General features: G+C 42.3%; 1 protein-coding gene and 1 long non-coding RNA gene across 6 annotated transcripts in view; one reads left to right on the plus strand and one right to left on the minus strand.

Annotated features, from left to right (window-relative positions):
- Nucleotides 1–26,512, minus strand: part of PSD3 (pleckstrin and Sec7 domain containing 3) — a 115,160-nt gene that overhangs the window by 20,408 nt on the left and 68,240 nt on the right. For all 5 annotated transcript variants that reach the window (XM_023944981.2, XM_086869029.1, XM_023944984.2 and 2 more), the window contains 3 exons: nt 16,682–16,725; nt 8,768–8,961; nt 6,317–6,387 (listed from right to left, as the gene is read on the minus strand). In XM_023944981.2, the coding sequence (XP_023800749.2) occupies nt 6,317–6,387; nt 8,768–8,961; nt 16,682–16,725 (309 nt within the window). The remainder of the gene's footprint in view (nt 1–6,316; nt 6,388–8,767; nt 8,962–16,681; nt 16,726–26,512) is intronic.
- Nucleotides 317–4,713, plus strand: LOC147648365 (uncharacterized). Its single transcript, XR_015280934.1, has 3 exons — nt 317–1,461; nt 1,542–2,056; nt 2,181–4,713. It is a non-coding gene; the product is annotated as an uncharacterized LOC147648365 (long non-coding RNA).

Consider the following 26,512-nt stretch of genomic DNA (forward strand, 5'->3'; position numbering starts at 1 on the left):
AGGGACAGCACTAGCTTCAACATCCAGGGAGGCACCCACTTGAGAGATGAGTGGGTTAATGTGCATGAATTCTTCACAGAATTTCTCTGGCATTACACCAAACACGATTAAAGCCGGAGGAATCTACACCACTCTCAAAGGTATCTTGAGCTTACCACCAGGCTGGGCTGGGGCTCTCCAGGTTGAGTTTCAGTGGATAGAGAATCACCAGGTGTAGTAACCACCTCTTAGAAGGTGGGAGAAAACATCTTATTCCTCTGCTATGTCTCATCCTTTCTGATGGAGGTCCTGCTAGTGCAGGCCCACAATATGCCACATTGCTCCTCAGACACTTAACCTGAGAAGAGGCAGCTACCCAGCAGTCCTGCCACCCCACAACGTCCATCTGGAGCTAGACAAGGGCACAACCCACCATGAGTCTGGCAGGCCCCGCAGAAACACAGAGCATTACTACACAGGTGACCAAAAGGCAGCCTCCCACCTAAAGATCTGTGGCATAAGAGATTTTCAAAGGCTGAGTTTCAAAGGCATTGAGCAAAGCCAAGTGTCCTCCTTCTCTCATAATTTGAGACTCAGCAAGATTTGGAGGCATTTATCTTGAAGGATTTTGCCTATGCCCACTTAGGGCATTCTTTAAACCTTTTTCAAGGAAGTCTGGCATTCCAGACTTGGTCTGTGTCTTGAAGACGAACGAGGCAAGACCTCAGGTCATGCCCCCTCCTTTAAGGGTTCACAAGCTGATTTATTTGGTGATAGTTTTGGGGGAAATGACTGGCTCCACTGTCCATGAAAACTGGGAAGGAAAACCTCAGAGCCAGATGTGGCAATTTGGCATTTAGGAAGAAAAGTGGGAAACACCCACAGAAGTGATTTCTCTGAAAGAGGCTGCTGGGAGTTTCTTCTCTGATTGAGAAACTCTGCTTCTCTTCTTCTGAGAACTGACAGCACTTTGCACCACCTTTGAATAGTAAGATCACCTTTGTGAATACCACCTTTTAAAAACCCAAGCCCGGGAACTTCTTGTCCCTTTCTTTCTGGCCTTGAAAGCTATCAGAGCTCTGGCGCCGCTGGCCCTGCTCCCCTGCGGCCTGTGCGGCCTGGGCTCGGATCTCAGCGGCTCCCGGGCAGGGGATGGAGACTGTGGGGCCTCCCTCAGGCTGGGCCGGGCTCTGCTGTGGCCCCTCCTGGGAAACCCTCCGGGTCCCATCCCAGCGGGGGGACCAAAGCCCTTCCCAGGGGGGCCCCCAGCCCTAGGCTGGGCCAGGCCACCACTGCTGACACTTGCCGACACCTCTCCACCCTGCCCCGGCCTGCTGAAATCCGATACCATGAATAGCTGCTGTGGCTTGGGCCAGATTTAACCCTTTAACTACACAGACGAGACCTGCAGACTTTAATCTCTCCAAGGAGAGAAAAGGACAAGAGCGATCAGCACATAAGGAGACATCATGAAACATCAAGGTCAGTAAAAGAAAGAGTCATGCCTCAAATGGAAGGAGAATGAGGAGATGCTCTAATAGGCTGAAATATTCTTTTGGTAGGGCCATGGAGATGGACAATAATGTTCTGAAAATAACTCCTTAATTCATGAAAGAGTATTGGGGGAATGATGTATTCAAGCTGCAGATCTGAGCAAAGGCATCCACTGATGAAGCCAAGCAGATGCTGGAGTAGCTGTGATCCCATGAGATGCTTGAACAGAGAGAGAGATGAGAGCTGATGAAGACCCTTTGCCTCCAGAGAGAGAAGAAAACCTCTGTTCTCAGAGATATCACAGAGACAGATGAAGAGAACTTTAGACTTTGAATAACTCATCCTTAAGATAATACCCCATGAGTTCATGGCCCATGAGCACACCTCTCAGTGGTGTGAAAATGGGAGGAAGGTATATGATGGCAGAGTTTGTGCCCAGGCGGCTGCCAGTTATAGAAATGAAAAGCCACGAGAAAACTGTTTCTTGTGGAGAAGTCTCCATGGAATGACAAGAAAAAACTCCTCTCCCTACAAAGACTGATGAAAAGACTACTCTATTGTTGGTACTGCTTTAACATCCCAGGTTTGTCTCTACATTGTCAATTGGAAAAAGAAAGGTTGGGTGGGGGGAGAAAAGGTTTCTAGAGGTTTTATTCTTGTTTCTTATTCTTGTAGTCCTGTTAATAAACTTTTTTTATTCCTTTTAGGTTTTAAGCCTGTTTTGTCCTTCCCCTAATCCACATCTGACAGCAAAAAACGAGTAAGTACCCTGGTGATTTTAGCTAGAGCTAAAACCCACCACACCAGGAAATTAACTTAGGCCTCAGACATATGATATTCTATTTTACCTCATATTACTGCCTAGAGATGGTGTCAGCTATCACTTAGCTTGTTGCCTCCTAGCTTCCTCTGTGAGTTGCATCCAATGTCTACAACCCTCTCTGGTGACTAAACCTGTTTCAGAAGAAGCCCACATTTGGGTAGTCCCAGAAGCAGCCCTGGTGGATAACCCCTTTCTTTCCAACAGAAAGCATTCATGGTAATCCTTGCTAATCCTACCAGATCAATTGCCTGCAATCTACCTTGACAGCTGGGGCTCTGCCAGCTTCTCCAAAGGCACTGATCAGCATACCAGAAATGTCTCCACGTAGTTTGCCAGCCTCAGAGAAAGCTGTAAGGACACAAATGTGCTGTCAAAATTCCTTCTCCAAGTCCTTCAACTCTTTTAGACTGGTAGGGAATTCTGAGGAAGTAGGAACATCCATTTCTGTCTAAGCCATCAAGGACAGCATGTGCTAGGATGTGCTGGTGTCAGTGTGCAGGTTGAGCTGAAATGGAAGGCAGTTCTCTAAAGTTAGACCTAGACAGTGGCAAGAAATATATATGGAGCCAGAGAGGAACTGATCTGTCTGTCAGCTGAAGGCTGATGTGAATGCTGCATACAATGCAATGGCATGCTAAATTCATCTTTGTCAAACTCCTAGAGAATGGCACACATCCTGATGACCTAGAGTCAGCGTATTTCTAAATACGTTTTTGGTAAACCAGAGAATGACATTTGTCTTTTCTTATCAGTCACTGTACCATGGATGGATATCTCCATGCAGCTGCATGTGACAGCTGCAAAATTCTCTTTCAGAAAGTCTCACAATCAAATATTTTACATTAGTCTGGCCTTTCCCTATTTATTTTTTTAAAAAATTTTAATGGAGGAAATTTGAGAAAATTTATATAAAAATACCTGAAGCCAGCAACATTATCAAGTGCCACATCAAAGAGCAAAGATGTTGCAAACCTCACAGAGGAGTCCAAACAAAACACGAAGGTTTGTGTCCTGCACTGTTTGCCCAGAAGCAATTTCTAACAAGGAAGCGAGGTCAACCTTATGTCCTCTCCTTATAAGCTTTTCTTGTGTATGCACATCACATCCCATGTCAGTCTAGTGAAAAGACATTCTGTCAAGCTCCTACTTTGCAATTTCCTCTTGCAATGAACAGAGGGCAGGAAATTAACCTTGGCCTGAGGATGCCCAGAGCCTCAGCCAACATCCCAAACATGTCAAACTTCTTATTTTATATATAATACTCTGCAGGCATGTTTAGTTAGCTAATTGTGAACATTTCCACTGAGCTCCTGTGGTGCTCTCTGTGCCCACTAATTCATAAACCATCTCTCCTAAATCACTCATTTAAGAACAAAACAATATGAACCACAGGAATTAGCACTGGAACAACTCCAATAGAAAAAAAGGTAGACAGGAAGACAAGCCTGCCCAGAAAAAGTCCTCAGTAAATCCCAAGTGACCACCATTTACAAAACACTCTCATACATGGACTTTGACAGCAAAACAAGGAGAGCAGGAATACAAATAGAGTGAAAGCAGAACTGGGATCACACTGCTCACTGGGGGAATCACAGCTGCTATGAACAATTAATATTTACATTACAGTAGTGTCTTGAGGGAACAGCTGAGTTACAGATGAACACAGAAACCAATACTGCAGAAGTCTGTACATGTGTTTGTGTGTAGACAGCACATGTACAGTGAGATATCTCTCTATCTGGCTTGAATAGCGCTCATTGCAATGAAACCACCATCACAGATGTAATTTCCAAAAATTATATAGAGAATGAGAGAAAGAGGATGTAGATGTGAATGCACTCTACCCTACTGGACTCTATAATCAGGAGAGAAGGTGAGTGGAGAAAAGGAAATCCTTTGACAAGGACTGTTGCCAGAACAATGCACTTCTGCAAAGAAATGTGCTAAAATGCTTTGGTACTTACTAAAATTAGAATAATTTCAGTCCCTAGTATATTACAGAAGGAAACAGCAGCTCAGCAACCTTTCCTATAACTGCTTGACCTAGCTGAGTATTTTTTAACTCTGTCACCTTCAGCTTCTATGAAACTACATCCCTGAAAGAGTGAAGTTTATTTGAGTGCTGAAGAAAAGCCCTGGTGGACCTTCTAAAGCTGAAATCGCAGGCTTTATCACAGCTGCAGCATGTGGCTGAGCAGGGGCCAGAGGTACCCTGGGGAGGCTCACAGCTGCTCCGTCACTCTTGGAATGAGTTACTTCCCATCACACCCTTATGTCAACCTCTCACAGCATGATAGCAAAAGCCTTGCTTGTCACTCTGCTACAGTAAGATGGCTTCAAGGCAGTGGATGGCTCCCATGCAAATGGGGAGAATGCAGGTGAAAAATATACAAATAACAAACAAATAAGAACAAAAATTCCAACAATGCATTTCACTCTGCAAAGATGCCGTCATATGTGAAATTACTGCCTGCTCCTGAAAGCATGGAGGGCAACAGGGGGGAGGACAGCATTCTGTAGAAAATTTGCATGCTACATCAGCATCTCTACATTAATTAAACAGAAAGTATTTTACACTAATATGCCACCAATATTAATAAAAATATTTAACTAAGGTGCTAAAATAGGCAGTATCCTCAGTTCTTTCCCTTGAATATCAAATAAGAAATTATGTATTGCCGTACAAAAAAGGAGCCTTCTTATTTCTCGGAGAACCATGCAGTGTTTTCAGGTGAACATTAAAGATTACTTATTTCAGAAACTGAAGCAGATGAATCCACTTCAGTCAGAAAAGGGCAAGTACAAGCCTGCCATGAAGGCATTTTAGTAAAACCTGAACTTGCTCCCAGCAAAAGGATTTGGGATTCAGCACACTTGGTTTTAGTCTCTTGCACTGGCTCTGAGTATATCACATCCAACTTTCAGCCCAAATATTCTATCCTGACTGCAGATTGTTTTGTCTGTTTCAGGATTTCAGTACCCTCAAAAAGGTACTGCACCCTAAGCATTCACCTTGCAAACCTCATGCTATAATAATCTGATCCAAATTACTCTTTCTTCTCAAGAAGAGAAGATACCATTCAGGTTGGCTCCAATGAAACCAACAACTTCAGAAAACCACAGCAGGGGAGGAGGAAATAGCAGTATGTACTTGCAGTCCTGATAGTTACAAAACTGTAATTTTTTGAGTGAAAATGTAAAACAGCTTTCAAAGAAGCATACTTCTGCAATATAGGACAGTCTGGACAAGCAGTATCTATTCCATGAATATTTCATCTATATGGAGGGCAAAAAGCCTTAACTACCTACTTATCTGCTGCCATTTATTTGATTTTGACAGTTCTCAGTCATATGTTGCATTTTATGTTCTACCAGTATAGTTAAAAATGTACTATAATATATTTAAGCTTGCAACAAAAGGCCTGAAGCATTTCATCTAACATTTTTTTTTAGACATGTGGCTGTCAGAAAGCACATTTTGTTAGAAACCAGTCTTTTCTTGCTCATTGGAAAAAAAGCATCCTTTTATCCTTCAATTTCGCAAAGGAACAGAAGCTTCAGATTCCTACCAAGGCCAAGCTGTTGTTCAATTGTTTTGCAGCTGGTCTTGCAGGCACTGCAGAAAAGTATACTGTGAAAAGGTGGGAATCTTACAGAAGGGGAAGTTATACATATGAAATGTAAAGTTAAAAGCAGCCTAGAGGAATGTGTGCATGACACAGAGAGGTGACGCTGGCTATTTTTTTTCAGTTGTGTGAGATAGCAGTGGCAGATACTGAAACTTACAGGGAGCACATGTGGATGCAGGCAGTGGAACTGATCTTGAAATTGAGAAAAGGGAGAGGGTGTCAATGAAAGGATTCATGCCTGAATGTGTATGTTAATAGGGTGGGGGTAGGGAGCTCAGCCATGCTGTGCATCAGAGGGAAAGGAGCCTGGAGGTGCGCTGAGAGAGTGAAGAGGATCCACGCTGCTTTATCCCTCTTTAATTAGTTTTCAAAAGACAGTGATTTCCCCTACCTTCTGCAAGTACAGGACTGTTCCCTTCAGCACAGCATAAAAGGTTTTCCAGCCTCGTTTTCCCCGGGGAGCTGGAAAGAAAACAAATGAAAACCCATTTAACTCAGATCCATTTTTACACTTTGTCTAGGTTACAGAAGAGCTACATTAGTCCTGTGTTAAACCTCCTTCATAGTATCTTCTTCAAAGGACAATGCAACTTAGCATAGTGCCTGCACATACCTGCTGTTAGAGAGGGTAATACAACAACCCTGATGACAACCCTGGACTGGATCAGAACGGAACAGCAGCAATGCAGAAAGCAGGCCACTTTTTGCTCTTGAAGACAGGCAGACACTGCCCCTACACAGCCACACCTGAGCTCTGCACCATGGCAGTTTTCAGTTTTCAGAAAAAAATACTCTTTCTACATGCCACAGTAGGCTGGCAGGCACTGCTCAGAACCAGTGGGATACTACTCAGAAAGCAGCGTCTCCCCAGCGCATCCTTTCCCTTGCTGCATGCCCAAGTTGGCATTGAGAAAGGAGAAGGGTTCCAACCAAAATATCCAATCCCACAAGAAAGTCAAAGTCAGTTAGAGGTCAAAGAACATAACAGAGGCAACATATCTAGCCCATAAATTCCTAGAGACAAGGGGTGGGGGGGAAGTAAATTCAGCATGACGGCTGAAGGATCCAGTCTGAAATTCAGCTGCGAGAGGGAGAGAATTAGGTACAGGCTGTACAGTCACAGCTCCAGAGACCAGAAGCCTGCATCTAAGCTCACCCTCCACAAGCACACACTGATGACGAACATCCATATAGTGTATCACTCACGCTATACTGAAACTAATACACACACAACTAAAGCATGACACTCAGAAAGGTGTTCTGTTCTGAAGACAGAAAGTGAAGATGAAGAGGTTACAAATCCCTTGTCCCAGAGATTAATAATTCTCATCTTGCATAACAGGCCTTATTTCTAACTGGCATTTGTTCAGTTTGATTTCCAGCCATTGGCCTCTGTTACATCCTTCTCCTCGAAGTGCCGAAGTGCTTTAGCCCTCAGAACTAGGTTCCTGAGAAAATACAGATGAGCGTTCTAGTACATCGCTTCATTAGAAATCCCACACAAGCTTATCTCTGCCTTGCAAAAACTCCATTAGAAAATAAAATATGAAAAAGTCTAACAACCAAACAGACAAACAAAAAAGAAAGGAAAAAGTTTTGTTTTATTTGTGCCTTGAAAGCCAGAATGCAGATTTTCTGAGAAAGACAGATTTTAAATTGTACCGGAACTTCTGAAAACATGGCCTTAATTACATTACTCATAAAAGAGTTATCTCCAGAATGCCAGTGTCCAGTGTACTGAATAATGAGCGATTCTGGTATTTATAATTAATGAAATAATTTAATAAAGGCAACTAGATAAATTACTTATTAAGGTTGAATAAGAAGATGTTTAACAAAGATGAGTCTATTTAGAGTATCCAGTCATCCCAAAGAATTACGTCAGCTTGATTTTGACACCTTTGTCTGGATCCAGTTGTCAGCTTTTTTGAAAATACTGACCTCCAACTGTACCTTCTAAAACAGACTAGCAAAACATGTGAACACCAGATAGCTTAGCCCAGCTAGCAGAGACTGGCTGATACTGGAAACCCATCATCAAGTCAGACTTAGTCTTTGGGATTTACCCAACAATTGAACCATGAGCAGGAAATCATCAACAGTGATTGGGGAAAACACAGATGCTCTGACTAGCTTTTTCCAAGATCTACAGACAACAAATGAAGCTATCCAAACTACAAAACATACAGGTGCATCAGAAGCCCTTAATAATTAGTGCATCACCAACAAAAGTAAGACAAGAAGGGAAGAAGATAATTAAGGTAAGTAAGAGCTGCTGCAGGATTATTACAAGAAAGGGACAGGGAGGAACTGCATAGTAAAAAGCTGTCTGGTGCCAAAAGCTGCTGCCCTTCATTGGATATGTGACCCAAGACTGGAAAGTAGGGAAGGGAATAGTGTGTTCCAAACAGAGGTAAAGAGCAGCCTTTCTTTAAAGACAGATCCAGAGGGGAGGGGAGATTTGCAACAATCTGGTGTCACATAAGGAAAAGGAGAATTACCAAATTACTGCAGAACAGCTACTGTAATTCACTTGAAATTGTTTTCTATTCTGTAAACCACTATATTAATTTCCTTTTAGCACAAAAAAATTCACATTGCTTTGCTGTATCACATTACTTCTTATACGCATGCATTAAGCTGCTGCAAATGGGACTGAGCATTGTAAATTCTGGCCTAACCGTGAGAGTGTGATAATCCAATTGTTGTGTTGCCTGTTATTGCTGCTATTTCCCCTAATGAAGCAGCGCTATTCGCCTTCAGAAGTACATGGGCTCATTGGTACGTGGCATTGTGAAGACATAACAAGAAAATAACACATTAGGATTGAAAAATTACTCACTTTTCTTTCCATCCATATCTGCATGGATTTTCCGAGCCAGAAATCCAGTTTTATACACAGCAGCATTGGGGTCATGAGGGATGTCCAGAAATGGGTTATTTGAATTGCCAATCCGACTCACAGCCTTTGTCTGGTTCCCATTATCCTTTTCATCTGTACCATCCGAGTGAGATTTTTTTTTCTCTTCTTCATCCCTTAAAAAGCAGTGAAAATCATGCATGAAAGATGGACTGACCAGCAAAGTTTCATTTCAGCAATTTTTGAACACTTCTTATTAAAACATAGCTCTCTCTTTATAGGGAACCATATTTAGGGAGAAACCTACAGATATATCAAAATATAGACATATCATAGCAAAGCTTCAGCACAGGACACAGATTTTCAACAAAGCCCAAGTTTCCATTATTGTCTCAAAAGATAAGACTTCAAGAATGTTCTGTCCTCCAACTTTGCCTATTTTTATTTCCATGTATTTGAGTGCTAAAATGGGAAATATTTTCCTGCTGGGTTTAGCTGAAAAATCCCCAATTTGTTAATGAGTTCACATGTAGATGGAAAGAATTAGGAAACTACAGATCACTGTGGCCTAGCCCTTAACTTAGCATATGAAACATACATAATAAAAACTCTACATCTTTATTTTCCTCTGCAGACTAGCATAAAATTAGTAATTTAAAAATAAAAATTTTGCTAGGTGAATTATGGTATCTTTACTTTGGAAACAAAATGCTGCTCAAAATGTTACTTATTAGGGCAATGTATTCCACATAGTTCTTGGGCACAACAATCAAGTCACAAGCACTGCCTGACTAATAAATACCATTTTGCTTGTCACAGGCAAAGGCTAAAAAGGACAAGGCAACCTAGAAAATAAAGGTGTCCTTCACAAGAGTAGAACAACAGTTTTCAGAGAACATTCCAGATTACAGAGTAGTCCTTCATCCTCTGAAGTCACATACATTCCCCTCCAGGTGACTAGGAAAGGTGTGTCAGGGAGTATGAAGGCTTTCATTGGAAAGTTGTGGTAGCAACACCTCCTGAGACCAGCATCTGATTTTTTTTTTAAAAAATATCATTTGAGCATAATGATGGCTAATACTGCCAACCTGTTGGGGGTGGACCTCAAGTTGCTTCATCTCACTGGACCCAGATGACTGGCAGAGACAGGAAGCTCAGGCAGATCTTCCAAATACATGTTTATGCTCAAAGGCATGTATTATGTGAGGATTAGCAAGGCATGTATCAATCCAGAAGCTCCTTTAGGGATACAGTGCTACCATGGCTGCTTATGGGAATGACCATTCAAAGAAATGTCCTCCAAGAACTGCAGGCTGCAGCAACAAATCTATCTTATCTTCAGCTCTGCTGCAAAGGAAGCTCATTATCACTCTCTACAACTACCTGAAAGGAGGTTGCAGCCAGGTGGGGGTTAGCCTTTTTACCCATGCAACGAGTGACAGGATGAGAGGACATAGTCTCAAGCTGTGCTGAGGGAGGTTCAGGCTGGACATCAGGAGAAATTTCATCACTGAAGGGTGATTAAGCATTGGAAAAATTTTCCCAAGGAGATGGTGGAGTCACCATCCCTGCAGGTGTTCAAGTTCAACAAATGGACGTGGCACTTGGTGCCATGGTCTAGTTGAAAAGGTGATGTTCAGTAAAAGGTTCCACTTGATGATCTTGCAGGTCTTTTCCAAACTAAATGATTCCAAACAAAGTGATTCTATGATTCTATGAAATGATCTTCAGGGGAATAGCTTAGTCTAAGGAAGTAAAAGATTAAGAGGCTGGTTTGACAACAAAGAAACCAAATCCAGGAACATGGGGGCTGTATTAGTGAGCTCTGTAGTAGCAGGGAATGTTCCCAAGCATTTGACCGTGACCACCTCATATAAATTATGGAAATATAGTATGTCCTCCTAAGTAAGAGGAACAAAATTTTTACTTGAAGATGTGATTCCTGCAAGGAAGAGCAGTCCTTGCATCTTTAACCTACTGATGTGTGCTTTCTCACTCCAGCACAGAAAGTTCTACAAAAAAATTTTTATTAGTCAAAGCAGTAAAGACTTCATCAAGTATACTTTAGTTGAAGCTCTCTCCCAATTGAAAAAGTGAAGGCATTTCTGACAATTTTGTTTGTCCCTACCATTCATGGGTCTATTACACTCACTAGCTGCTGGTAAGTCTGAACCACTTGTGTTATGTTTCTTAGATTTACGTCCATTCCAGAAACAAATTCTCTCAACATGAGTCTGAGGCACTTAATCCAGATTAAAATCTCTCAAAGGGCAGAAGCACACAGGTTGATTTTTCACACAGAAGTGCCTTGTGAATTCTGGGATTTCAGCCAAGGACACAAAAGATTTCTCCTTGTCAGCAGAAACCAACTGCAGTAAAAGGCTTCACACTTTCTTGGAATAAGCTATCTCCTTTGGAGCTATGGGAGTGAATTATTGTATACTGATCAATTGTCCTGTGGGAATATACTAGTGCCCTTAACCAAGCAGCCACAGTGGTGTGATGAGCAATCCTGTGGGGGACCCTGGACATCACTATGAGCTGGGGGCAGTGCTCTTAAACTCAGCACTTCTAGGGCAGATGTTAAAACAGGAATTCCTCAAAAGACATGGTGGAAAGGACAGAATAGTATCTGCTGTCGTGGCTGCTGACAACACTGAACAAACATTTAACTGATCTTTTATTCTATCATGAAAATGAGACATCTTTGAGACTCAGACAGTTCAGCCATTTCTGAGAACTGAGTGCTCTGACAATAGGCACGAGGGCAAGATGCACAAGTAAGTCTGCAACAGGCAATGAAGGGAGACAGAGAGGCAAGAAGGACATATTACAAACAAGAAGTGGATGAAAACTAGGGGATCTGGGACTCATTTACTCAAATACTCCATGTTACTACAGTGGTCAAACATAAGAAAAAAGCAAGATGATTTGGAGGAATGTCAAAGTAGCAAAAAATGCAGGTATTAGCTTTTCCTCAGGTATCTTCCAAAGCTGGCTGAATAGACAGGTGCCAAATACTGTTTATCGGGGATTTAACAATTTGAACTTCCTTCTAACAAGCCTTTAGGGTACTTTTGCAAGAAAGAACTGCAGAAAGTTCAGGGGGCCTCTGGATACATAAACCAAAACTGATCTTTGTTTGAAACCCTAAACTGTTGGGAATGTGACTACCTGCCCATTCTCAGACGGCTCTCAAAGATCATCCATGTGCTGTAAAATCACCAGTGTTAAGGCCTCTGGTGATGTAAATAGGAGTCAGTGGGTGGTGGTCTGCACAGGCATGTTCAGAATTGTGGATGTGGTGTCACACAGGCATAGCTCAGGTCCTTTTGAAGGCCAAGACCACTGCCTCTCTTCCATTTCATATAGGAAGTAGAACAATCCTTCTGCCTTTAGGGGAAAAAACCCCACAATGGTTCCAAAACACCCTTCAGTAGGCAAAACATCATCGTGAGGGTTCAGTTAGGCTTGCAGAAGTCTTACAAAATTTTCCACCCCTGATCAGCAAAGGAAGATCATTCCCTGCTCTGGTTCTGGAAGCAATTCCTCTGGTGACCCCTCCCAGATGACTGCAAAGGGTTGATAGCTGCAAAACTTCTTTTAAGTCCCACTTTCCATTCATAGGAAATGAATTTGTCACTGCTCTGCTCTGCAGGGTACTGGTGAAAGGAAAAGGTTACCATCTGTAGAGCTTCTCTAAGCCCCTGCTTATGGCACATGATGTTTGCAAGGCTTCCCAAAACAAGGAGATTCAGTTCCACCTCTGTAAGCCTGTCTCTTTGGAAAAGAACCTGCAGAGAGAGCAGTAACCAGCCCTCTGGCTGCCCATGAGAACCAGCGCACCAAAGCCAGGATCTGCTTGTGCTGTCATTTACAGTCACAGGATTGAAACAGCAATGTTTTCCTTCCCAAATACATGATAACTGACAACTGCGAAGTTTTCCCCTTATTCTTAAACACATAGATGTGAAAAACATAAAAATCCAGATGTTGCCATTTTGGTGAAGAAAAGCATTTTCTGTCTCTACCAAGAAGATATACAAGGAAGCCCCATTTCTGTCTTTTGGGAGAAAAGCACCATCTGATTCTCTCAGTAATAAAATTATTTCTGTACACTCTATGTGGTCTGATTTGAGGCTCTGCCTCAGAAAATTCTGAAATCATTAATCTGGAACGATGTGGTCAAACCTTGCGTTTTTAAAACTCTGCTTCATCTCTGCATTTGTTCAAATAGCAAACTTATATGACACAGCAGAAGGTTGATTTAATCTATTTAAATACTGCAACGGAAAAAAAAAAATCAGGTTTTCTATCATGCATCTGTGGAACTAACAGCATCCGTATTAGGAAATTGACTTGAGAGAATTTTTGGCATCTTTCCCAGTGGGAGAAGAGAAAAAAAAAAGAACTACCTGATCTCGCCCTAAAACCAATCAAGAAGTTGCAAACAGTAAACATCCCAGAACTTGGGAGACAAAAGTTAATTATAATAGAAAGAGATTTCTCAGTTTGACCTAAAAACAGGTGAGCTTCAGCACAGATGTCTTTATAACTATCCTGATTTCAGCATCCTCATTTCACTGTTTGATTTGGCACCAACTCTTTCCCACCATCACTATCTGAATGACCTGATTTGTTTTGGCTGAAAGGAGGTAGGTTTTCAGTGTAGTCCAGAAAAAACAAAAAAAGAATATACCATGTCCCTGTAAACTTCTCTGGATAGAGAAGTGTGTCATTCTCTAGTTAAAAACTAAGTTATACTCTTGAGAACTGCACTGTTCTGCTGAGAGGAGGCTTTTGGGACACAACTGGCTTAAATGCAGCCATTTGGCTTTAGGAATTTTGTAAGCAGTGCTTTGGGAGCTCATATTAATTCTAGATCACCTGTTTTCAGATTATGATTTTTTTATTCCTATTACCTTCAACAGTAAACAGACACAGTATTACAAATAAAAGAAAACAATGATGACATTTTCATGTAGACATCATGCAAATGAAACATATTTAGCTCTGGCACCTTTGTAATCAAATAGATTTTCCTCTTTCAGCTTAAAGCTTACAATGACCAGTGTGAGAGCCAAAGAATGAGAAGCACCTAAAAACCTTGGGATATGGTATTATAGACAATAAAGGGATATCAGCCAATCTATCTCCCGGCCTCTATGGCTGGATCTCCTCTTCATGAACCATTCCAAACAGAACAACCAGTTCACAAAAACCTCCAATGAAAGTGCTTCTGTAGTTTATCCAGGCAAACCTGTGCCTTGCTTTAAATTGATAGAAAACTTTTTTAAAGGATTTCAAATTTCCCTTGTTTCAAATTTAAGCCTATCCACAACAAACATGAAGTACTGTTCACACTTGCAGTGTGAAGCAGAAGTGTGCTTTCAGGATCCCACATTCACCAGTACAGTGTAAATTCCAGGTCAGATAATTTTATTTTACAGATTATGGCATGTGGTTCACTTTTAACTTTGTGGAGAACTTGAACCAAGCACTACTGCAGAAGAAGAGCTGTAATGCAATTCTCTCTTCAGAGCTGTACTCATGCTTTCCTGTTCAAAAAGGATAAATGAACACTCCTACTGAAAGTCTCTGGAGAACATCTGCTGATTAAGGTGTCACTTCTCATGATTACAAAATTGAAGTCAATGGTAGCCTTTTCTTTGCGTGGGCTTTGGATCAGACTGTAATTCTACTGGAAATGTACTGCAAATTGTTCAAGATGATAACACACCTAGCTCACAACTAGAAAGGTAAGGGCTGGATAGTAGTCTTTTGGCATCTTATGTTTCACCATTACCCTTTCCTGCGTATGGATTTACTGATAGCCATTAATCCACTAAATAACATACTTCTAGAGCAGCTCTCAAACCTTTTCTTAGCTCAAGAGTGTCCTAGATCCTCAAAGGATTTCTGGATGGAGGAAAGGTATTCCCTCAAAATGACAACATTGTGGGAGAGCTTACACTGGGGTTTGCAGTCCTACCTTCACCTTTGCATTACCTCCCACTTCTTACCCTGCCAAGTGCACCAAGGAAGCTAAGGAATAATCTTTGGAAGGGAGAGAGTATTCTCTTTGGTCCCATTAGAACAAAACTGGCCATGTCTCCTTTCCTTTCAGTTTTCTCTGTGGCTCATAACAGTAAAGCAAGAGAGTTATGTGCCTCCTCCCTCAAGCTCAGGCAGCCCTAGGGCTTCTTGGGGTTATTACTTTATTCCAAGCACATATCTTCATAAAAATGAAGAGAAACATCTTCACACTCCCTCTTCCAGCCAGCACTCTCGGCTCTAAAGGTACTGCCTATGCCCAGAATGAGCTTTGTTTCTCGTCACAGAAATTAACTGTAACATCAGTTCTATCATGTCAGTCTCAGATTGGAACAGACAACTGGCACCTTTGAGCATTCTTCTGTAAGAAGATAGCTTTATATCCATGCAAAGTCATATTTAAGAAAGAATCTGAACTATCCCTCTTCCAGCCTGCTTGGAATTTTCCCCCTAACAAAGGACATGGACTATACTATGTAAATGCCAAAGCAGTTACCACTTATACAGAAGCAAGATCTCATGAATCACCTTGACTGAGGTTCATGGGAGCAGAGCCAGCCATGAGCCATTTCCCACCTGGAGGCTGCCCAAGTGTATTAGACACGGTATGATCTCTTGGCAAGAGCTGGAGGAAAATTCTGACATTGAGAAAGTCACATAATGGATTCTGCTGGTTCTAAAGCACCTGTGACAGTGTCTGGCAAAGAGCTTTGGTGTGACATGTAAGATTCACACAGCGTGTTCCAGGTCCAAGACACAGTCTGTGAAAATGTCTCCCACCATGACTTTTAATGCTCATCAGAGATGGCACTTCTTGCTGATTCCCATTAATAGCACACCTTCTTTACTACTCTGACATCACCTAACACATTTCTGAACTAGGACAGCAATCCCACTTGGAACCAGCTGCCTTTGTGAGGCTACACACACTGACTAGAAATTTGTTTGCAGAACATGAACTTAAAACAATGAAGATCCGAAGGTGCTGAACCTGCAAGACCTATGACAGTTGCCAGAACTTCTAGCACATGAGGTATAGGACCATGCATTCCAGACATAAGTTGTTCCCAAGAAGGTGAGGTTTCAGATATGTAAATACATGCAGGGAAATACCTCTGTATAGTTAAAATATATAAAAGACATCATATTCCTATTCTATACCAAAATCCACTGTTCTGGAAGTGACAAAATCAAAAGGAGACACTTCTACCCTTTCCTGGCATAACCAGACCACATGAAACCTAAGCACAAAGAAATGTCTGAAATTAAACTGAAGCTTTTTCTTGTCTGCAGCATATACATAGTTAACAAGTGTTAGCCTGTCAAAAGCAACTAAGGATTGGAGAGGGTGATATCAGACTTTGTCTAATTTATCATCTTTCACATTAGGTTGTTGTCAAGTTATCCATAGTTAATCAGGAGACAAACCAAGACAATAAACCAACAGCAGGAAACTCAATCCAAGAAGTGTGTTTCTATTCAGTGGTTCTGACACAATGAACAGAAAGATAAAGGAGACGTCAACTTCTGTTTTATTTATGCAGTCATAGAACAACAGAGGATTTAATTTCTCTCTTTTTAGGCTGAAGTTTCCTACTAAATGAAGTGTCCTCTTTCCTTACAAATGCAGTTGGCTCCTATCATTAACAACTCCTCTTGTTGGAGAAACAGATGAGGCTGTCTTGCCAGGTCAGTCATTAGCAAAAAAGCAAACTCATTATGTACGCTAGCTATCTTCTACAGGCTTTGGATCCCACACAGATGGTGACGTAGGACATATAAACAGATTACTACACAGGTACTGTTGTTAAACTTCAAATTTTACAACAGAAGTATACTTACACTGCCCATTCCAGCTTCTCATTCTTGATTGAATTGTAGAGGGCCTGCAAAGGGAAAGAAATGAGATGGAATTACTGTTTGATCCCTCCTTCACATATATTAATACGTTGAGGAAAGATACCCAGCTACTATCAGCAAGCAAGTGGTCTCTGATCAAGAAAGTCCCATATCTGCTAACAGCAATGTGAGAATCTTCAGCAGAAATTTCACCTAAGATACTGTATAATAATAATAAGCATGTTTTAAGATTACAGTAATTTTCTCAAGCAAGTTTTTGGGGTTTCTGGCTTGCGCCTTCTTAAGACCAAAGAATCATGGAATAGCTATGGAAGGGACCTTAAAGACCATCTAGTTCCAACACTCTTGCTGAGGGCAGAAACACCTTTCACTAGACTAGGTTGCTCAGAGTCCCATCCAACCTGGTCTTGAGCACTTACAGAGATGGGTATCTACAGCTTCCCTGGGCAACCTGTTCCAGCGCCTCACCATGCTCACAATAAAGAATTTCTTCCTAACATATAGTCTAAACCTGTTCTCTTTCAGTTTGAAGCCATTTCCCCTTATCCTTTCCTTACATGCACTTGTAAAAACCATTTGTAGGCTGCCTTCAGGGACTGAAAGGCTGCAATTAGGTCATCCTTAAACTTTCTCTTTTCCAGGCTGAACAATCCCAATTCTCTCAACCTGTCTTAATAGGAAATGTGGTCTATTCACCTAATCACCTTGGTGCCCCTGTTCTGGACTCACTCCAGCAGGTCTGTGTCTTCCTGTGCTGGGACCCCAGAGCTGGATGCAGGGTTCCAGGTGGGGTCTCACCAGAGCAGAGCAGACGGACAGAACCCTCTCCCGCCACTGCTGTCCATGCTGCTTTGGATGCAGCCCAGGATACAATCAGCTTTCTGGGCTCTCAGATCATGTCCAGCCTCTCATCCAGCAGCATCCTCAAGGCCTTCTGGGCAGGGCTGTTCTCAATCTGTTCATCCCCAGCCTGTGCTGATATCAAAGGCTGCTCTGACCCAGGTGAAGCACCTTGAAACTTGGTATTGTAAAACCTCTTGAGATTCCCATGCACCAGTTTTCTGTCTTGTCCAGGTCACTCCAGATGCCAGCCCATCCTTCAGCTAGGTGTCATCTGCAGATTTGCTGAGGGTGCATCTGATCCTTTAATGAAGGCATTAAATAGCACTGTACTGCACCCCTGAGGGACACCACTTGTCACTGATGTCTATCAGGACATTGAGCCATTGACCGCTCACTACCTTCTGAATGTGACCATACAGCCACTTTCTTAACCATCTAACAGTCCATGCATAAAATCCATCCCTGCAATTTAGAGACAGGCATGTTGTGAGGAACTCTGACAACTGCTTACAGAAGTTCAGATAAATGACCTCTCAACCCTTCCCTTGTCCACTAACAAGGTCACTCCATCATTCAAGGCCACTGGGTTGGTCAGGCAGGACTTGCCCTCGGTGAAGCTGTGCTGGCTGCCTTGAATCCTCTCCTGCTCTCCATATGCCTGAACCCAGCTTCTAGGAGGATCTGCACCATGATGTTCCCAGGCACGTGGTGAGGCTGGGAGGTACCTGGTTGCCATGGCTCTCCTTTCCACCCTTTTGAAAGACGTGTAGCATGTTTTCCCTCACCCAGTCACCTGGGACTTCACCAATACAATGGTGAATTCATGACTAGGGTGACTTTACAAATACCATGGAGAGTGGCTTGACAACAACATCAGCCAATTCCCTCAAAAGTCTGGGATATATCTCACTGGTTCTAATAGACTTAGGTACATTCTAGCTCCTCAGGTGGTCATGAACCTGAACTTTACTTACGGTTTGAAAGAGCTACAGGACAATGGCCTTGAAATTCAAGGTTCACCCTAATTCCTGACACTCAATGAGACCTTTTCTCAATGACTTCTAAGATTTCACCACACAGGCTAATCTGTGAAAATTTGCCAGAATAGCTATCCAAAGACCCTGAGCTTCACAGACACCTGTATGCTTTCCCAGTCACACACCTAAACATAAACATATTCAGTTTCTAAGTACAAAACAGAAAACGAATGTTAAGCAAGTTCTTTGCTTGAAGATCACTATACTGGACTGCTGTCCACTAACACCGTTCCTCCTTCAGTTCATAGAAAAGGTGCCCAGTAGGTTTGACACCAAAGGTAACAGTTCTGTTTTTGATACAGGCCTGCAAAGAAAAGGGTCTGATACCTGACTTAAGACTGGGTGAGTATCAGACAGCTAGGATGTTTTGGGTTTTTTTTTTTTGAGAGAAAGTACATATATCAGTTGGATAAGTGTGTCTTATTTCAGCTTCCCCAGGATCTGATGTGCACAATGGTTAACACCTAGTATTACTACAAGCTAATGGAGTTCTTCAAATAGGTCACTTAAATGAAGTATTTTGGTATGGAATGTCCCTGATTCTCACACATATAATCCGCACTTGTAATTCACCTTATGTACATAGCTAGATTTACTCCCTCTGGCACATAACTCCTACACAGCCTCAAAATATGTTAACGTGTAGAAGAACTGTTGATGCACATGATAAGCAAAAAGTAGCACATCAAGTATGAACAAGCCTGAAAATCACATACTATAATAGCTATGACATAATGCTCAACAGAAAAGTAACATTTAGATAGCCTTAATGCTGACCCAAACCAAAAATAATTTGGAAGCTGCAGAGTTGAAATTAGTCTTGTGCATATGCCACAGCTGAATTCGCATGAGCCATACCATGAGCGTATCCCACTCTTCATCCTGTTATCCACTGGCTCCTTTCTGAAACTGGAAGTCTTATTTGAAGATCCTTAATATTCAGCTCTGTGGAAATTTGGTTTAACTGAACCATAAACAAGCAGGTCAAACATTATGGTATAATTCACCTCATGCTGATGCTACACAGGCAGCAACTCTTGGTCACAGTGTTCCAAGAGAGTAGGTTTCTCACAGCACTACAACAGTTATGAACACCAGGAATAATCATGCCTCATCCTATTGACACTGAGCTAGCAAAGAGAGGTCCTCAGCACTAACCAAACTTCACTGTGCTGTTCAGAGAAATACGATGAAGTATTTCCAAGCCTGGAGTTTTCACTACTTCTACAGAACCTATCTTCTCTGAAGTTGTATAAGGAGCTCCGAACCAAAGGCAAACAGCCAAAGGTGAATGGATGGGCATTTCTGGCAATTTGTAGGCACTTGTTTAATTTTCAGGTAAAAGCTATCAAGAGATTTTAAGACCCCTTTGCAGAAAGAAAGCAAAATAAAGAGTTAATATTTCTCCTGCCAGTTCAGCAGAATTAGACTACAACAATTTTTGTACACAAACGAATGCTGATATGGTTCCTACAGTCACTGAGCATTTCTTACATGATTTGGCCAAAGCCTCTGTCTTATTCTTTGACTTGTTCTTTTCTTCCTACTAAATTATTCTCTTACATTTTGAGCCATAAAATTACTTTCAAATATGAAGTGAAGAGTCTGCATACTTCCCCCAGTTACCTCCCCAGTTTTTCAGTAGTATTTTTTTTCTTCATCTAGTTGAATGAGTTTTAGAAACAGCAAAAATCTGCCTTGAGGAAACACATTTGTTGCTCTCTGGTCCAAATGCCTACAAGATTGGGTCAAAACCTCTGAAAATTAACACCTGCCCTGTGCAGGTTTTTATGAGATTTCACTGCTAAGCATGTCTCTAGGGATCACTGCAGTCAAAGAGCAGAACACACAAAAGCAGCAGTCCAGATTGGTGCAGGAATAACAAATGCCCCAGGCTTTTGCCTTTTGGAAAGAGAGCTATGTTTATCCCAACCTTTACTAATGAGCCAGACATCGTCTTCCTTCTTTAGGGAGTAACATCAACCCAGAGTCATACGGCACACATTGGACCAAGGACATGGTGTCCCCCACAGACCATCAAACAGAGCCTGTCAAAAAGTTGCTGGTATTTACAAAACAGAAAGGAAACTGTAAAGACTATGCACAACCTGGGCAGCTGTATACAAGACATGCTTTGTGTGTCTACCAGACACGTTCACTGAGACCTCAGCAAGCAGACCTCTCTAGAGATGCAAATATGTGAATTATCATGCCTGTCCCCCAACCTACCTCTCTGGCAGAGACTGCTGAGAGGCTGCGCACTTGCTGCTGGACTCACTAGCCTTTCAGAGATGTTTCATGTCTGATGTTTCAGAATTTCCTCCTGACATGTTTTGCAATCAAAAGCATACGTGTACAGCACAGCACCTGCTCTCTTTTTTATTTCATGGCTATTCCCCATGGCCCTGATTGACACAGCAGATCAATTCAACAGACATTTCTCGAGAGTATGACTAAAACAAACGTGGAGACAAGCACTTAAATGCTTCACTAAATTGCAACAAAGCTCATCAGAGGTTATGGCATGGTCATGATTCTCATTGTTCTTAGCTAGCAAGGACAGGTTTTATTAACTCACATTTTCTCTCTGGAAAATTTAAAGAGAGAAAAGAAAATAAAAGCTCTCATTTAAAGCAGTCTTACAGATTGACAACAATCACCACTACCTACCTGCTAGCCTGGGAAGTGTCTGGCAAATTTGCCACGTAACCCGGAAAATAGGAGGTTGAACCACAGCACTGAATGATAGAATGAGTACTGCATAGGTGTCATCTTCCAAGCTGGACCAATACCAGTCAGAAAGCCTTGTCACCCAAGGCTGCTCCAGACAGGATCCAAACCACCAGATACCAGCTACTTAGCAGTGTCTGACTTCAGTGCTTTGACTTTTTATCCCACCTGCCCAGAACACACACTCCTTATAGCTTACAGCCTTCCCCTTCCTGAAAAGTCTTATCTCTAGGTCCACCACACCTCAGGCTCCACACAGTTTCAAGCTTCTTGGAGAAACAAGTGCAATTCTGAAGTCAGAATAAAAGAAATTGACTGCTGCATAAAGCAGAACAGTAGGCAAAATCCTAGGCACTTTCCTTGTTTTAACTCCAATGCTGTTTTCTACAGCTCAAATTTGACCCTTAGAAGACTGCAATGTAAAAAAAAAGTGAGATTTGTTATGTGTTTGTGGGATTTGTTTGTATTTGTTCATAAACTAGGCAAGAAACACTTCACTTTTTAAGTGGAAGGCTGTAACTTTAAAAAACTACATCATTCCACCCCCATTTCCCCTTTGGTAATCAAGCAGGTCCACAAAAACCCCAGATTTTCACAAGCTCTCACTAGTTGGTACTTTTATTCCAACTGGAAAGAAAAGCCAAACTATGGAGAGAATGCTTCTGAAAACTCCTGTTCATTTTACAAAGCTACCAAGGGAAGAAAGGTCATTCACCAGCCTCAACTTCCTCAAAATCTTGTTGCATGCACGAACCACTGGACCCATTTAAACAGGCTGCTCTTGTCACCTGCTGGCTGCTGGTTATGCTGTGAGTCAGCCTCTGCATGCAGCAGCAGTGCACAAAAGAAAGGCACAACCAGGTGTGTACACAGGGACAAAGACATAGCAAATTACCCAGATACTTAGAGTAGTAAATCATCTAAGTTACAAGGAGGCACAGGGCCTCCAAAGCCCGGCCAGCAGGGTGCAAGATACTTGAAGAGATCCCAAAGCACTGTACAATTCCTCCTCTCGAACAGCAACACAGGGCTGGCTCTTGAAGCAAGCTACTGACTTTCTGTTTGCACTAGCCCATACAGAAAAGCCTGCCAAGAGGGAAAGGAATACACCACACATTTTTTACACCTGTTCCACGCATAGAAGAGGAGCCAGAAACACCTCCTGTGAACTGGTAAATAGGCAAAACCAAAATTAAGGTCATAGAGACAGCACAGATGACCCACACTGTCTTTTCCAGTTCCTGTCCCTGTGGTTTTTGCTTGCAACCAGTTCCTCCTTGATTTTTGGAGTCATTGTTGGAGGAATGATCATCTGACCCTTGCAGAGGATAGCCTAGATGGCTTTTGATGACCCCAGGCCATGGATGCACATGTCGTGCCAGGCCCTTGTCACACTTCCCTGCTGCCACTGCCAGAAGCAGCCCTGCCTGGATACAGTTCTTCTTCACCTTCAACTGATAATGGATGGCATGGTTGACTCCAAGCAACAAGGAAGCCCCAGATACACCTCTGGGCAAAGACATGCTCAGTCTTTTCAGTCACAGCACCTCCCCCAGTCATTCTGCACCTGTCCATAGGCTTTGCCCTTTGGAGCTGAGCAATCAGACAGGCATCAGCTCCAGCTCCTGCCATATGTGCTTTACTGGAGGGAGAAAAAACAACTGAAGTAGCAGAAGTCTACAAAAATAAAACAGATTACAGGGATAGCAGATACTAGACAACACAAGTGTCTGCATGGAGTCCCAATAGGTGTTGGTGTGCTCATCCTTTGGACCAGGGCGTAGCTCTGTATCATTGCCTTCTGCCAGGTTTGGATGGAGAGCAACATGTTGCTATATACCACTCGTAGCCTGCTGTTTAGGTGACTACCTGAAGGCTGGCCCTCACTCAGAATATAGATGTATATTACTCCACCACCTGCTATTTTCCACCCTCCCTCAAAACCCAGATTTTGACATTTTCTCCTGTCCTCATGCACAGATCTGTAACACCTGGCAAGGGGAGGATAAGGGTTCTGATCACCGAGTGCCTGTAGCTCACTGCCAGATTCAAAGCCCACACACATTTGATTTCTCATGCATTCTCCCCCTCTCTGATGGGGATGCAGCAAGGATGCCAGAACAGTACCCCAAGAAGCTTGTGCATTAGTGCATGGCATTGCATGTCTGCTGATATTGCTCTCAATTTTAAATTCCACTGGTTTGTACAACAAACGTTCTTCTAATAAGCCAGCATACATTATTCATAGAACAGCACAGAGCTGTTCAGCAGCATATGGAACCGATGAATGTTGTTTTGGTGTAGGAGGAGATAGGGTTGATAGGAATGTTTTAGGGGGAAGGAAAGGAGATCATTTCACCCAGGGAATTTCAAGTGCGTCACCAACAGGAGGAGAACATTTCGAAGAGAAACTCCTCTGTTAAAAATCTGGTTTGTATGGGGAAGGAGGGGGAGGGGGAGAAAGAAAAAAAAGGAAAGAAAGATTGTGCCAGATATAGCATCATAAAAGAGAAAAGGATGGTTAGCTGTGGCTCCTGAGAGCCAAGAAATTAATGCCACACAAGAAATGTGTCCTCTGCCTTGATACACACTTGCTTGAAAAGATTTTTTTCTGTACTTGCTGAAGTGTTTCATCAGTGTTATTATAAAGGCAGCATACTGAATTATTACAGAAAAATAGAGTAAAGGCTAGAGAAGTACTTCTTGATAGTGGAGCACCTACACAGCCTATTTCAACCTGTTTTACTGGCCCTGTGCATTTGCAGGCAGGACAGGTGCAAGTACTTGGCAATTCAGTCCCTGACTGCAGAAAAGAAGTCTGTCAGAAAAAGAGTCTACTGATAATGCTGGGTCACACGGATGATCCTAAGATCCTTTGACTCACCTTGCATGCAGTTTGGACTTGAGCCTGCCCTCCAGAGAACAATGGTACAGAATTCACAGTATCCTTTTCACAGGTTCTCCTGCTGGTCTAAAGCTGTGGTGCCTGCCTCTAATACACACTCAGGATGCACCCCCCGAGTGAAGCCTCTCCACACAGAGACACTACCTGATGTGTGTCAAAGAGATGAAAGGCACTTGGGCTTCCTGGCTTCTCAGACACTGGCAGTAGGCAAACCTCATCTGCAGGCACCATGTTGGTGCTTTGTTCATACAACTAAAGCATGGGGACACACAATACTCTCTAGCTTACCAAAATAGGCTGAGTCACATAAGTGAAAAGTAAAAGCGGAGTATGTTTCTGAGGCACAAATGATTTAAATCTATCTCCTGCCCAAAGTCAACTGAAGCAGTCACAGAAACAGGTCTTGAGCATTGCAATCACTTTCTATGGGGAGCAGATAAAATACAAGGCAGTCCAGACACAAAGAGGGAGACACACCCACAGAAATATGCAGAGGACAAGTCTACAAACCAAACCTTACTTAAGACTGAGGAGATCTATGTGGCATATGTGTCCAGAAAAGCCCAACCTAGAACTGAAGACATTTCCTGAGAAGTGATGCACGAACACATATGCACAGTTACACTGACAGAAAGAGCTCCTTTGCTACACTACAGATTAACAACCTCCAGGTTCTTCCACCAACACAACAGTATTGAAGAGCCAAAGTTCAATTATAAATCAGTTCTCTAAAGTATGTCTGGAAAACAAATGGGCAAAATAAATGGGCAGACAAAGATCAGAAGGGGAAACAGAGAGGTGGAAAGAACAGGACTGTCCAAAATCACAAGATCAATCACTTGCAGAGCCGCTTGTCATCAACCAGGCATGCACCACTGAAGGGAATGCAGGGATCTTCTCAGCCCTCCATAACACAGCTTTTACACATCTTAGATGCCCTACAGACACAAAAACCTCTGTTTGAAAAAAGGAACATAACAAACTGAAGCTGCAGTGTTCTTTCCAGCTTATTGAGATATGCAGGAAAATAACTGGGTATCTTTCAAATAACAACCTACAGCACTTAGAAGGAAGAAATGTGAATTCCACAGAGGAATGAACACAGAGCTTTCATTACTGCAGTAGTTAACTAATTGTGTCAGACACCATCCCTGGGAGAAAGTCGCTGCCCTGAGAACGCTACACCATGCATACACAGTGGACACAAAGCCTGGGAAGAGGGAAGATGTGGAGATCAAGTAATTAATCCAGTGTCAAAAGACTTGAGTTTTTACCATATGCAGGAGAGTTTTCATGCATAAATCCTCCCACCAAGTACCGCACAATTATTTCCATGCTTAGGGTGAAAGAGAACAGGGTCCCAGAGCACCTGCAAGATGCAGTCTTTACTTTGATATTTGTTGGAGGAGCACATACTGCATCAGCAACAGCCTGAAAATGATGGCCATGCTATTTCTCTGCCCCAACTCAGCAACACACTCTTTCTTAGATATAATTTATAAGGTGCTGAAAACAGAGCCTTGTTAAATCATACTGAAAAAAATACTTACATTTATTTCTGGTTGCAATACCCTGTGATTTAAGTTACACACATCAGGCTCTGAAATGCCATACAACCTGTAAGCTAGCAGAGAGTGATCTGCTAGGAACTACTGTGCAGCACTAAGGTCTTTTCACCATAGCAGAGGAGATTTCTCACAAAACAGATCAGAGATTTAGGGAAGGGACACTAGAGGAAAATCCATGCATGTGTCCGCTTTGCATGCACGAGTTAAATGTTTGGCTGATGCTTTGAAATATTTTACCCTGATTCAGCACACCTTTTCAAGTGGTTTTATCTTTTAATCCCAAGGTCAGAATCAACTGGCAATAAGAAGGAAATTAGAGGTACATTTTGGTCACTGTATAAAGTTCATCCAACACTTGGAGACATGGAGCACCTCTGAGAGGGAGACAGCTCTTAAAGCACTTGCCAGGAGTTCCTGGGTGCCTCTCAGTTATTGTGTGGGAGAGAGGGATGAGGAAAAAAAAGATGCTGCATGGAGTCAGGGTTGTTTGCTTAGGAACTGAATAATTGGGCTGGGCTGGGTGAGGAGATGCTGCACACAGTCACTGTAGCAGCTAGGAATAGCCTGTACTATCAACCATTAAAATACACTAATGTATTCCCATAAATGCACAAACAATGACTTCCTAAAAAATATTTGACAGCAATATTTAATCATGCATTCAAGTGAGACAGTATTTTCACCTAGCACTGACACCTACTAAACCACAGAGCTCTAGATACGGAGTAAA

The sequence above is a fragment of the Cyanistes caeruleus genome, chromosome Z, assembly GCF_971803275.1.
Source record: "Cyanistes caeruleus chromosome Z, bCyaCae1.hap1.1, whole genome shotgun sequence".
In the NCBI taxonomy this organism is placed as follows: domain Eukaryota; kingdom Metazoa; phylum Chordata; class Aves; order Passeriformes; family Paridae; genus Cyanistes; species Cyanistes caeruleus.